The 14596-nt window shown below is 38.8% G+C and overlaps 1 protein-coding gene across 3 annotated transcripts in view; it reads right to left on the bottom strand.

Annotated features, from left to right (window-relative positions):
• Positions 1-498: 498 nt before the first annotated feature.
• LOC111822046 (zinc finger protein OZF-like) overlaps positions 499-14596 on the bottom strand; it is a 39588-nt gene continuing 25490 nt past the window's right edge. For 2 of the 3 annotated variants that reach the window (XM_023738780.1, XM_023738781.1), the window contains exons 3-5: positions 5625-5751; positions 4506-4656; positions 500-4149 (exon numbers count right to left, since the gene is read on the bottom strand). In XM_023738780.1, coding sequence (XP_023594548.1) covers positions 2742-4149; positions 4506-4656; positions 5625-5751 — 1686 coding nt within the window. In that variant the 3' untranslated portion in view covers positions 500-2741. Of the gene's footprint in view, positions 4150-4505; positions 4657-5624; positions 8118-14596 lie in introns of all 3 variants that reach the window. The other variant, XM_023738782.1, reaches the window with a different exon arrangement.

Below are 14596 nucleotides of genomic sequence, written 5' to 3'. Positions count from 1 at the left end.
CAGATGCTCCACAATTACGGGTGTGCTTGACTTACACTCAGGTGTCCAAAGTCCTATTCCCCAACTGCTTCCTTCCTGGACAGGGAAGCCCTCCTCCCCACAGAACTCCCTACCCCCAGCTGGGCTAGTTGCCCCCTCTGCCTCCCAATTCCTTTCTTGGGCTCCCCTCGCTGCCATTCCTGTGTGTGGTTCTGAACCCACCAGGTGGCACCCTCCAAGAACGCAGGTGGTCCCATCCATCCCCTGGGTAGCCTCAGTGCCGCTGCCACCACCACCACCGCCGGGGACGTTTGGTAGGTAGAATGGATGCCAAGGTCCAGTCATAAAACTCTGATGACTCCCATGGGACACACACCCACTCGCCCACTTACCTTTCAGATCCATGGAATCTGCAGGTGGTCATCTTGGCACCAGGCCCCACAGACGGCTAAGGAAGGCAGCTGCCCTGAGCCTAGGCCCTTTTCTGCACCCACTGCTGGCCCTGTGCTTGGGCTTTTGTACCTTCGTGACCTCCTTCAACAGCAGGTATCATGTCTCCTGACCATGAGCCCCTGGGCCAATCTCCCTGCAGGGGCTCTACAGGCCTGGAAGCAACATGAGTGCAGTTGGCTTAGCAGAGGCCCTGCACCTGCAGTGCCCTGGAAAAGAGAGCTACTGTTCTTCAGTGCACAGCACAGGAGGCCCCTCCTTTGACTCTTATCAATGAAATGTTCTTTTGCCCTGGTGTTTTTAGCCTTGTTATAAGTTGTTTTTATTAGTGTAATTCATGTAACAAAAAAACATATTAAAGTGAATCTCATGGTATTTAATACATTAAATATATTGGGCAGCCATCACCTCTATCTAGTTCCAAATCATTTTCGTCACCCCCAAAAGGTGACTCTGTATCCAGAAAGCAGGTACTTTCCATTCTTCCCTCCCTCCCGTTCCAGGCGACCACCAACCCGCTTCCTGTCTATGGATTTGCCTACTTTAAATTTTCCATATAAATGCAATCATACACCATGTGGCCTTTTGTGTCCAACTTTCTTCATTTAGTATAAAACTTTTCAGGTTTATCCATGTTGTGGTCCTTTGTCCACTTTTAAATTAGGTAGTTTGTCTTAGCTGTTGAGCTATAAAACTTTAGATAATATTACTTATCACATACATGATCTGCAAATATTTTATCTCATTCTGGCAGCTGTTTTTTCAATTTCTAGATAATGTCTATTGAGACACAGAAGTTTTTAATTTTCATGAAGTCCAATTTTTTGGTGCCCTTAGTGTCATTTCATTCCCTTGGGCCCCAGAATGAGCTGGCCTTCCATGCAAACCCTGCTACTCTCACTGCCATTTGAGAGTAGGGCCCTTCTGTGAGATGGTGGGAATTACAGTTAAAACTTTCTGTGCCATTTCCTCATCAGTAATCCAGGAATAATGACAGCAGTTGAGACAATTAGATGCGATGCAAAACGTCCACTACAACTATAAACATACAGTAATTCTGTCAATACCATTACTTTGCACACAAGGAAATCTCAAAAAATACCCGAGTGGTAAAATTCTAGTGATTTTTGCTTTTCCATACGCTTCTCAGTTAAAATACGTTTTCTACAATGAGTACTACTTTATATACCAATAAAATATCAAAACTTGACAATTGATCATAGAAAATATTTCGAAACACCAATGTTTATGAGACTTTCTAATGAAGATAATTTTTATATAAACAAAATGCAAACTGTACTTATCAAAATTCATGCCACAGAATTGGAAGTCAATTTAAGAAAGATATTTTCACCTTAATGTGTACATCTGAAAATATAAACTGGAAATTAATGCCCCTGTGGATAAGGCAGTGTTAAATTACACATTTGTAACTTTGTTAAGATGCCTCCGCTCTTATCAATTTCCTTGGGCACAAAAAGGAAAATAATGTGATTAATGGTTTTCACACAATGCTTACAGTCACAGTCTCTTCAGTGTTTGAGGTATTGAGGGAGGAGGGACGCTGAAGACTTCCCTTATCCTTAACATTCATAAGATCAATCTGCAGTGCAATATCTCACATGTTGTCTAAGAAGAGAAAACAACATACAGATGTTCCCAAGTACCTTATATTCACATGATCTCCCCAGTGTGACTTCTCTCAAGTTCAGCTGGGTGAATAAAGGGAGGTTTTTCCATGGTTGCAGTGGTTAAGAGCTCAGCTGCTAAATCAAAGGTCTGCAGTTCAAATCCAACAGTCGTTCCTTGGAAACCCTATAAGGCTGTTCTACTCTGTCCTATAGAGTCGCCATGAGTCAAAATGGGCTCAACAACTGGTTTGGTTTTTTTGGTTTTTCCATGATTGTGAATTTGACTGTCTTTAAAACTATGGGAAGAAAACCAAAAATTTTACCACCCTTACAATTACATGGTTTCTGTACCATGTATCTACTTTCAGATTTGGGCAAAGATGATAGATGAATGCTATCCAATATTATTTAAAATTATATTGCTTCTCTCTGGTATACCTACTTACATGCTCCAAAGGATGAAAAATACCTGAAGACTTTACCACATTTCTTACATCCATGAAAGATACTCTCCACTTTAAGTTATATGTCTACAGAAAGAAGAGCAATGACTAAAAACTTTTCCACATTACTTACATTCATAGTTTCCTCCGCTATGACTTCTTTTGTGTTGTGACATAGGAAGTATGAGGAACGGTTTTCCCACATTCCTTACAACCAAAAAGTCTCTCCACTGTGAGGTTAATGATGTTCATTAAGGACTGAGGCGTGAATAAAAGCTTTTCCACGTTCCTTCCATTCATAAGGCCTCACTCCACTGTGAACTCTTGTATGTCGAGTAAGGGATGAGGAATCAGTAAAGGCTTTCGCACATTCCTTACATTCATAAGGCCTCTCTCCACTGTGAGTTCTTATATGTCTAATAAGGTGTGAGGAACGACTAAATAGTTTCCCACATTCCATACATCCATAAGGCCTCTCTCCACTATGAGTTCTTATATGTTTAGTGAGATTTGAGAAATGACTAAAGGCTTTTCCACATTCCTCACATTCGTAAGGCTTCTCTCCAGTGTGAATTCTTATATGGGTAGTGAGGGCTGAGGAATTACTAAAGACTTTCCCACATTCCTTACATTCGTAAGGCCTCTCTCCACTGTGAGTTCTTATATGTGTAATAAGAGATGAGGACTGACTAAAGACTTTCCCACATTCCTTACATTCATAAGGCCTCTCTCCACTGTGAGTTCTTATATGTGTAGTGAAAGCTGAGGAACCACTAAAGGCTTTCCCGCATTCCTTACATTCGTAAGGCCTCTCTCCACTGTGAGTTCTTATATGTGTAGTGAGGGATGAAGAAATACTAAAAGCTTTCCCACATTCCTTACATTCATAAGGCCTCTCTCCACTGTGAATTCTTATATGTGCAGTGAGGGATGAAGAATCACTAAAGGCTTTCCCACATTCCTTACATTCATAAGGTCTCTCTCCACTGTGAGTTCTCATATGTCTGGTGAGGGCTGAGGAATTAGTAAAGGCTTTCCCACATTCCTTACATTCATAAGGCCTCTCTCCACTGTGAATTCTTACATGTGTAGTGAGAGATGAAGGGTCACTAAAGGCTTTTCCACATTCCTTGCATTCATAAGGTTTCTCTCCACTGTGAGTTCTTATATGCGTAATGAGGGCTGAGGAATGACGAAAAGCTTTGCCACATTCCTTACACTCATAAGGCTTATCTCCATTATGAACTTTTTTATGTAAAGTGAGTGATGAGGGACAGATTCTCCAATATTCTTTATACTCACCCTTTTGACCTCTCACATGTGTCTGGAAAGATGGGACGCTACAGAAATCTCCCCCACATTGGTTACATTCATAAGGTTTCTCTCTACTAAGATTATTCACAGGAGCGCTGAGGTAAGGACAACTGCAGGCTTCTCCACATTTCTTACACTGACAAGTATTTTTGCATCCAGATCTGATACAATGCCTATGTGATGAATGATCTATGAAGGCTCTTCCACATTCAAGGCACTCAGGATTTACCTCAGTAGGAGTTCTTTTGAACACAGTAAGCTTTGGCAGCTGACTTAATTTTCCACAATGATTACCTTCATTATTTTCATGGAACTTCTCTACCATATGCCTTCTGTTAAAAACAGGAAATATGCTGTTAGAAATAAATTTGTTACCATTTCACAATTACCAAACACAATAAACATGTATGTTTTTGTCTTCAATTATATCATGTCTCAAAATTTAAATGTAGCACAAATGCTACCATTACTGTCACAGATTTTTTCAAAATATCAAACTTTCTGATAATCATCTGTAAGTAAAATATACTTTAAATATTCAATACGTGACTCACATTTATGAAAATACCCTATTGTGAAAAATTTCTGAACACAATTTAGAGACAGTTCACATATTTATATTTTAATGTCACGACTCCTTCAGACTTTCTACTGAGGCACTGCTCTCTCTTGTGTGAATGGCACTCACCTCAAATAACTCCCCTGGTCATTATGCTTGTCTTCAATGCCATGCAATTCATAGATGTCTCCTAACACGGAGGACCAGCTGTCATTCTTCATGAATCGCACTATTGTATGTTCACTGGAAAACGTTTTTCCATCACTAAGGTTTCGAGAAACTGACCCAATGATTGAAGTTGAGGTTTACAATATGAAACAAAAAGGAAAGGAATGATTAGGAGGAAAAAGGCAGCTCTGAGCAGACTTTGAGGCACTTGGCTGTTCCGAGACTTTGTCAATGGTCAAGAGGCAATTTACTAACAAACACTTCAATGAATATTGAGTGGCAGTGACAGTGTGTAATTAGGAAAGCAAAGTTGAAAGATACTGGACACACTGCACATGTAATATGGAAATGCTCAATGAACATGTAACAGAAAAATGGAAAGGTCTTCCCTCCATGAACACAGTTGTGAGAGAACTGATGAAAGTCAGAAAAGCTCGGGTATCTGTGAAGTTCAGTCTCAACCCAAAAGACTTTTTCTGATTTATCCAAATCTAATTTCCTCTATGCAGCGCTGGATCAAAGAATTGTTGCCTTCCTAGTCTTCCTCAACACTGTGACCCTGGATGAATTCTATCTCTACTCTCCTGACCACTTTCTCTTGCTTCCACAGTAGAACAAATGGATGTAGCTGACGTGGTGCTCAAGGAGAAAAGCATAATATGAGTGAAGACAGTTAAGAGCAATGAACATTTCCCTGACACTGAGGCAATACTTTGGTCCTCAGTCTCTGGAGATAAACAGGTGCAAATTTATTTGCAGCAAAATAATGTCAAATTTGTAATAAACACAGAACTCTTTACAAGGTACTAGACCACAAATCTTTTCTATGTGACCCAATGTGATCCCTGAAGCAAATGGTCACACTTAACTACACTTTTAACCTCAACACCTTTAAGCACAAAAGAAATAAAGTCAGTTTAATACAGTTTTATGTTTATGTGGAAACCAGGATATTTAAGATCCAAGGGGCACATAACCACGCTTGTCCTATTTAACAACGCATTTCCAAATACTGAAGCAAAGTCGATGAATAAATTTGTACACTTATGAATAATTTCTTAAAAATGATACCATCCTTACCTACTGATGCCAGGTTTATGAAGGTTTCCAACATCACATCTATGTAGAGTTTTCTCTGAGCAAGATCCAGCAAAGCCCACTCTTCCTGGGTAAAGTCCACGGCCACATCCTCAATGACCACTGAGTCCTAAAACATGCCACATTTTCTGGTTCAGCAAGGTACTACATACCCCAATGTGTGCAAAACGATGGGTGAAGCTGACAGTCTGGGGGCACTGAAAATTCATAGGGATTAAACAAAAGGTTCTATGTTCTACCAAAATCTACTCTAGGATTTAGCCAACAGCCTTGTCCCTTCATAGTCTACACTCACTTCCTCACTTACTGCACCCTGTCTTACAGACTTAACAGTATTCCAAACACACTGAACTGAGCTTCTCTCTCCATACTTTAACTGTGACCAATTCCAGCCTTATTCTTCATCTTTATGGTCTAGAACAGTCAGGACACATAGCAAAAATTAGAGAAATGCTCTACAAACGAAAGTCTTATCTCCACATTCACGTCACTTCCTTGTGAAAAAATGAATTTTACATCCTTCCACAAACCCACCAGAACTCTCAGCAAAACATGAACCACAGGGAGAAAGCCTGATGAGATATTAACAACAAGGAAACACTGCAGGGCTGGCAACTTTTCCTTTTGCCACTACCATCCATGGGAGGCCCAGATGCCCATACAAACTGGTAACCCAAGGCCCCTGAGAAGGTTGTGTTTTCTTGGAAAAACTCCAAGTAATCAGGAGGTGACAAAACCACCTGCTGAAAATAGAATATTCTGAGAATTATTCATTTTTATATGTGTCACCTGTTTTTCAATAATTTAGCAAATGCGTTGTCATCTTCTCTGTTCCCTTCATGGAATCAACCAAAAGTATCAAAAAAAAAAAAAAACAGTTCAGGTGAAACACAAAACATGAGAATCCAGATCTCCCCACAATTATTAAACTTCTGAGACTTGATACTACTGTACACCACTTGTTAGTGACCGATCTCAACATACACCAGTCACCCACAGAAACACAGGCTAACGTAAGAGAAGAGCCCTCTCTCTGAAAAAACCATGATAAATGTAATCAATATCACCAAATTATTGCTGAACTGGCGAATGTTTTATCCTTTCTCATACGTACAAAAAAAATCATTTCATAAGTAAGCTAACCAAAGTGCAGAGAAATTAGCTGTTAAATTGCCTGTGAATCCTAGGAAACAGATTTACATACCAGAGCTCTAGAGGCTCTACTCCAAAAATTTTCGCATTTGCAACTCCTGGTAGAAACACAAGCATCACTACCCAACCTCTGACGACTAGCGTCCCTTGGACTGTAAGACCGGTCTGTGTGAAATAACACGAACCCATTGGCTTCCATATATTGCGATGGCAAAAACTGCTGCAACACTACATTTTTTATGCTACTACTGGGCTGAAAAGCACAGTAGCTATAGAACAGGAAGGCTCCTCTACTCAGGGCAGGGAGTGAAGTGGGCTAGATTATCTCTAACCAATCCTGATACGATGGTGTCACGACAATCTGACCCACAGCCAAAATTCAAGTTTCCTCCATTGCAGTGGGCCAGATTACATATTTTAAAGACATCAAAAACCATAACATTCATTACTAAAATACATTAATAAAATATTCCATTTACTGAACAACTACTGTACATATGCGAAAGGTTCAGCAAAAAGCTTGACACACTAGCTTACTTACTCTCATAATTATTCTCCTAAGCAAGAATTATCTCAAGTAATTCAGAACTAAGGAAAGTTACAGACAATAAATCACATATTCAATGCTACAAAATTGGAATGTTACTCACCTAGGGCCAGAATGCAGGACTAATATGCCTCTGAAGTCCAGATTCCTGAAAACTACTTTTCTGTTCCTATGCTTACAGTTTTGCTGTTATTCTGCAATAACACCATGGATGATCTACAGCTCTGTTGCATACTAAGGAGGAGATTCAGACATCCTGGAGCTCCTTCAGGCAAAGCCCTGTATCTCAGGCAAGACTGCTTCCCTTCAGGCCCTTCCCTCTGGCTCCTTCGTTTATGAAATTGATTTAGGTAATGCTGACACAAAGCCTACTTCATGTGGTCAAAGTTAATACAGTGGTGAACAAAATATCTGGATACACATAGATCGTAAATTCTTTGGTGTGGACAGTAAATAAAAACCTAAGACCAAATCTGTTGCCATCGAGTCGATATGATGTCAAGGTGATAAGTTCTACAGAGAATGCAGCACAGTAAGACAATAAGCAGCAAGTAACACAAACTTATTTACCTTCAGTGAGTTAGTGCAAGAAAAAGCAAAATAATCACTTTTGAAAACACCAGATAGTGAAACCTGGCTTGGTAAGGAAAAAAATCACACTTTCAACTCTTAAAACTTAGAAACAGACTGAGACAATTTTACACTCACGTGGATTTCAGATGTTCAACTTCAACAAGTCCCAACACAGAAGTACAGAAATCAAAGAACTCCATTGACTTTCACGCCCAGAAAAAAAAAATTACATTGCTTACTACTAGAAATGAAAAGGTCATTAGAAATAAGCTAAACATATAAATTTAAGACACTGATAAATAAAAGCATAAATCAATAGCATAAAAAAAATAAAACGAAAATACAAAAACAACAGTAACGATAAAAACCACAAATAAAGACTTCCAGTTTCTGGCACGATATGAAAAATATTGCAGCTGCTCTGCAGGAGAAAAATGTGGTAGTCTGCTTCCATAAAGATTACAGCTTTGAAAACCATATGGGGCAGTTCTACTTCATCTTACAGTGTAGCTATGAGTCGGATCAACTCAATGGCAGGTTTTATAATCAACAATAATTTTAAACATCAGTGGTCTAAATATACCAATTAAAAGACATAAACTGCAGTCTACTTAAGAAACCCCTTTCTTAAAATGGAAAGAAACACAAAATAAAGATGGAATAGCTCCATTAACTTCAGACAAAGCAAGCTTCAGAGCCAAGAAAATGATAAGGGATAAACTGGATCATTACATGATAAAACGGTGAATTCTCTAAAACATAACCATCTTTAATGTCTATATGCCTAAGAACAGAACACTAAATTTCATGAGACAAAAATACAACCGCAAAGAGACATAAACGAACCCACTATTACAGTTAGTGACTTCAACATTCCTTTATCAGTAATCCTTCAGGCAAAAAATCAGTAAGAGCTCAGTTGAAGTAACACCACCATCAATCGACTACATCTAACTGACACAGAATATGTCATCCAAAATTAGCTGCATATATGTTCTTCTCAAGCTCACAAGGAACATACGCCAAGAGGAACCACATTCTGGGCCACAAAAACATATCTTAACAAACTTAAAAATTACAAATCATCCTAACTATACTCTCAGATTATAACGAATCTAAACTAGAAACCAGTAACAAGGATTAGCTGGAAAATCCAAAAATTAAAACACATTTCAAAACAAGCAACTAAGAAGCAGTCTCAAGAAAAATTAGAAAGTAAACTAAGAAAAGTTAAAATACAGCTTATCAAAAATTGTGAAACGCAGAGAAAACAATGCTTAGAGAAAAATTCACAGCACTAAATGCACCTATCAAAAAAGAAAGATCTTAAAACAATAATCCGAGTTTCCATCTTTGGAAACTAGAAAAATAAGGGCAAATTAAATCCAAAGTAAGCAGAAAAAAAACCATAGCAATTAGAAAACAAATTAACAAAAACAGGAAATCAATGAAGTCAATAAAACCAAAGCTGGTTTTCAAAAGGTCAATCAAATTGATAAGCCACAAGCCAGACGAAGCATAAAAGATAACAAATTATTAATACCAGAAACAAAAATGGGGGTATTACTATCGATCCCACAGACATTAAAAGGATAATAAAAAATTATTATAAACCTATGTCCACAAATAACCTAGATAAAATAAACTAATTAGGTGAAAAACACAATCTACCGAAATGTACAAAAACAGAAATAAATTATCTGAACAGACTTATATCTATTAATTAAAGCAATAAGTAAAAATCTGAAGTAACAGAAAGCACTGAACTCAAATGGGTTCAGTGTTGAAACCTACCATACCGAATATTTAATGAAAAAAGTATACCAAGTCTCATCTATCTTTTCCACAAAGAAGAAAAAGAAATACTTCCAAACTACTTCTGAGGTCAACACTACCCAAATACCAAAAACAGACAAAAAGAAAAACTACAGAGGAAGCAGCGGGGCCAAGGTGGCTGAGTAGTCAGACACTTCCGGTAGTCCTTCTTACAACAAAGACCCGAAAAAAACAAGCAAATCGATTATATATGACAATCTAGAAGCCCTGAACATCAAAGGCAAAGTTGAAGAATCAGACTGAGTGGCAAGGGGTGGGGAGAGATGGTTCAGAAGCAGCAAGGAGTTGCCAGACCTAACCTGGTGAGAGCCTGAGCCCTTCAGGCTTGATCAGCTCGTGATGCGTAGTGAGGCAGGCAAGCTGTGGCGCTCGGGAGGCGTTTTCCACACTGGGAGAGACCCAGTGGCAGAGAGTCTACTTGGCCATCCAGAACCAGTGACAAGCAGCGCTTGACCAAAAAGTATTTGCGTCTGGCCTACCGCGTGGATCAAAAACATCTCTCTCCCATCTACCTCCCCACTCCTGCTCTGCACTGGGTCCGGGACTGGCTTCAGCAACTGCCAAATCCCCTAGGCCAGAAGTAGGACCCGTCATGCGCCCTGAGCCATTCTCCTGCCATTGGAGAATGAAATTAACGGGGAAAAATACTCTGCCAGCTCCCCTAAGCCAGTAATTCAGGGTAGGCACAGCTCCTTTGCCTAGGCACAGGAATAAGGGATCCACGGACTTTGAGTGCCCTTCCCCTTGCATAGACTTGTGTGGGCCCATTTCAGCAGCTTACACCCTCATTACCACAGTACAACAGGGTATATACTTGAACTCTAACGTAGCAACTGTTTCAGCTATGAAATGGCAAGTTCATGACATTTGACTCTACTCTGCCCATTAAGCAGGGTCTTCACCTACCCACATCAGGGGCCTGAGGACTGGTGGCTCCACCCATGCCACCTAGCCACCCACGACTGGGGCCCAAGAATAAGAGGTGCGCCCCAGTCGTTAAAGCCAACAGTACTGGGTGCTCACAGTCCAGCTGCAAAACCCACCCATCTATGCGCTCTAGGGAACAGGGACACGCTTTCCTCCTAGACACTTGGGGGTGGCTGTCAGCCCCTTGCCTTGCTCAGCCTGTGTCCCCCTGCTGCAGCCAAATGCCTGTGCTTACACCAGTCACCTATGCCTGTCTAGAACTGTAGGTGAGAGCCTGCACCACACACTTGGTGGCCAACTACCTGGACACCTGAGCTGAATCCATACAGGAGGAGTGGGTGGACTCCTGGGCTCACACAGTGGCAGGTCTGACCACCTGGTGGCAGGACATTAGAGCTTCAGGTGCACTGGAAACTGGGCTAACTCATATGAGCAGCCTATTTGGGCATACCAAAACAAAACAACAAGAAGCTAAGACACAGTAGGCAAATAATTGATGGCTCAGAGACAACAATCAATATCAAAGCACATAAACAGGCAAACCATAACGGCTTCAACAAGCTCCCAAAATAAAGAACCTAGAAATTTTCTGGAGAAAGAAAATTTCTGGGAATTACCGAAACAGAATACAAAAGATTAATGTACAGAATTTTTCAAGAGATCGCGAAAGAAATTACGCAAAATGCAGAACACATAATAGAGAAAATTAAAAAGATTAGAGAAGAGCATAATCACAAGTTTAACAGACTGCAACAATCCATAGAAAGACAGCAATCAGAAATCCAGAAAATTAACAATAAAATTTCAGAATTAAGACAATTCAATACAAAATCGGAAGAGCAGAATTAAGGCAATGACAGTCAAAATTAGTGAGACTGAAGATAAAGCACTTGACACCAACTTATTTGAGGAGAAATCAGATAAAAGGATTTTAAAAAATGAAGAAACCCTAAGAATTATATGGGATTCTATCAAGAAGAATAACCTATGAGTGACTGGACTACCAGAACAGGGAAGAATAAAAGAAAATACAGAGAGAATTGCTAAAAATTTGTTGGCAGAAAACTTCCCTGATATCGTGAAAGATGACGGTATCTAGCCAAGATGCTCATCAAACCCCACATTTAAGGTAGATTCCAAAAGAAAATCACCAAGACATATTCTAATCAAACTTCCAAAAACCAAAGATAGAATTTTAAGGGCAGCTAGAGATAAACAAAAAGTTATCTACAAAAGAGAGTCAATAACAATAAGCTCGGACTACTCAGCAGAAAACCATGCAGGCAAGAAGGCAATGGGATGACATATATGAAGTCTTGAAAGAAAAAAACTGCCAGCCAAGAATTATATATCCAGCAAAACTGTCTCTCAAATATGATGGCAAAATTAGGGCATTTCCAGCTAAACAGAAGTTTAGGGAACTTGCAAAAAATAAACCAAAATTACAAGAAATACTAAAGGGAGTCCTCCGGTTAGAAAATCAGTAACATCAGATAACAACCCAAGACTAGAACACAGGACAGAGCAACTAGATATCAACCCAGATAGGAAAGTCACAAAAATATATCAAAGCTAAAACCCTGAAAATAGAGAAACATGTTAATACGTAAAAAATGACATTAAAACAAAAAGAGACTAAAAAACTTAAACGAATTTTTCATATGGAGAGAAAAGGCAATATAAACAAAAACTAAAAAAACTACAGAACAGTATTTTTCATGAACATAGGACCAAACTCAACAAAATACTAGGAAATAGAATCCAACAATGCGTAACTATTATACACCATGACCAAGTGGCATTTACTCTAGGTTTGCAAGGCTTATTCAACATTAGAAAATCAATTAATGTATCACACATCAAAAGGCCAAAAACGAAAATCCTATAAACATATCAAAAGACACAATCCAACACTCATTCATGATAAAAATTCTCAGCAAACTAAGAAAGGAATGCCTTCAACTTGATAACGTACAGAAAACCTACTGCTAGTATAATTAGAAGTGAGAAACTAGATCCTTTCCAGCTAACATCAGAAACAAAGCAACACTGTTGCCACTCACCATTTCTATTCAATATTGTACCAGAAATCTTAGGTAATGCACTGACAAGAAAAAAAAAGGCAAACTGGTAAGGAAGAAATAAAACTTTGTTCTCAGATGATATGACTATGTACAAAATCCCAAAGAATCAACAAAAACTCCTGAAACTAACAATCCATCATACCAAAGTTGCAGGATAAAAAGTTACTATACTATCTCAGGAAAACAAAACTTTCAGTGCAGTGAGACAGAAGCATAATATGCTGACTGTGCTAATTCTAATCTGGCTTCTAGACTAACAGCTGTATTTTTGAGAAAAACGTGGTTTTCCTCAGTGGTCAAAACAAGGATGTGAAACCATATGCCCTGAGGGATCTTGACCAAGTGATCAACTGCACCCCTCAAAATACACGTACTCAGGAAGAGTGCTGTCTGGGTGCTGCTGCCAATAAGGCATTTTTGCAAGACAAACGAAACAAACGTAAGACTCTTGTGACCATGATCTAAGCATCCTGTGAAACTATCTATAATCACTACAACTACTAATAATCAGTAACAGAGTACGATTATTACAAAATTTATTGACTTTCCTGTAATTGTCTTCTCTACGGTTTGGTTCCTATTTTTACCCCATAAGAATACTTGTATAACCAAGCCGCCCCAGACTACCTAGTTCCATTTTCATTGGGCTAAGTAGTTCCTCAATTGCAATTGTTTTAAACCCTTAATAAACCTCTGTTTTAACTTGAAAGAGTTCATGTATTTCTCTACAATATAAATGTCAACTGCTTTTCTACATACCAATAAAACACAATTGCAATTTAAAAGTAAAAACAAAGTATTATTTGTATCAGCAATAACAAGAAAAATGAAATAATATGAACCTAACAAATGTGTAAAAGATCCACACAAAGAAAACTACAAAATCTGATAGAAAAAATAAAAAAAAAATTTAAATAATTAGATATTCCATGTTCATAGATAGGAAACTTCAATCTTTAAAATGCCAGTTAACCTAGCAAATTATTTAGTGGATATAAACAAACTTTTTCTAACATTTGTATGAAAAGAGCAAAGATTCAGAATAGCCAACACAATACTGAAAAACAACAAAGTGGGGACACTAACACTACACTAATTCTAAAGCTACAGTAATCAAAATACTGTGGTACTGGCAAAACAATACACAAATAAATCGATGGAACAGAAGAGAGGGCTCAGAAATAGATACCACACAAAAACAGTCATCTGATCTATGAGAAGGGACCAAATGCCATTCAACAGATTTCAATAAATGGTGCTGGGAAAACGGAAGATCCACACATCAGGAAAAAAAAAAAGTAATCTAGACACAGACTTGCAGAAAGGTATTATGCTTGGTGAAGTAGAGGGTAGGCGAAAGAGAAGGACCCTCAAAGGGATCGACTGACACAGTGGCTGCAACAATGGGCTCAAGCATAGCAACGACTGTGAGGATGGCGCAGGACCAGGCAGTGTTTCCTTCTGTTGCCACTACAGGGTCGCTACGAGTCAGAACCAACTCAACAGCCCCTAACAACAAATACAAACCTTACATGATTCACAAACATTAACTTAAAATGGATCAAAAACCTAAACGTCAATGCAAAACTGTAAAACTCTGAGAACAAAGGAGAAAACCGATGTGACCTTGGGTTTGGCAATGACTTTTCAGATAACACTGACGTATGATCCATGACCAAAAAAAATGGATAAAGGGACTTCAATAAAATGAAAATCTTCTGCTCTGCAAAAACCACTGTTAAAAAGAGTGAAAAACAAATGCCAAAAACCGGTAAAAAGTCTTTGCAAAACACGTATCTGATACAGAACTGGTATTCAAAATATACAAAGAACAC

This window comes from Trichechus manatus, unplaced genomic scaffold, assembly GCF_000243295.1.
Source record: "Trichechus manatus latirostris isolate Lorelei unplaced genomic scaffold, TriManLat1.0 scaffold00122, whole genome shotgun sequence".
NCBI classification, from domain to species: Eukaryota; Metazoa; Chordata; class Mammalia; order Sirenia; family Trichechidae; genus Trichechus; species Trichechus manatus.
This window is presented reverse-complemented; position numbering and strand designations above follow the sequence as displayed.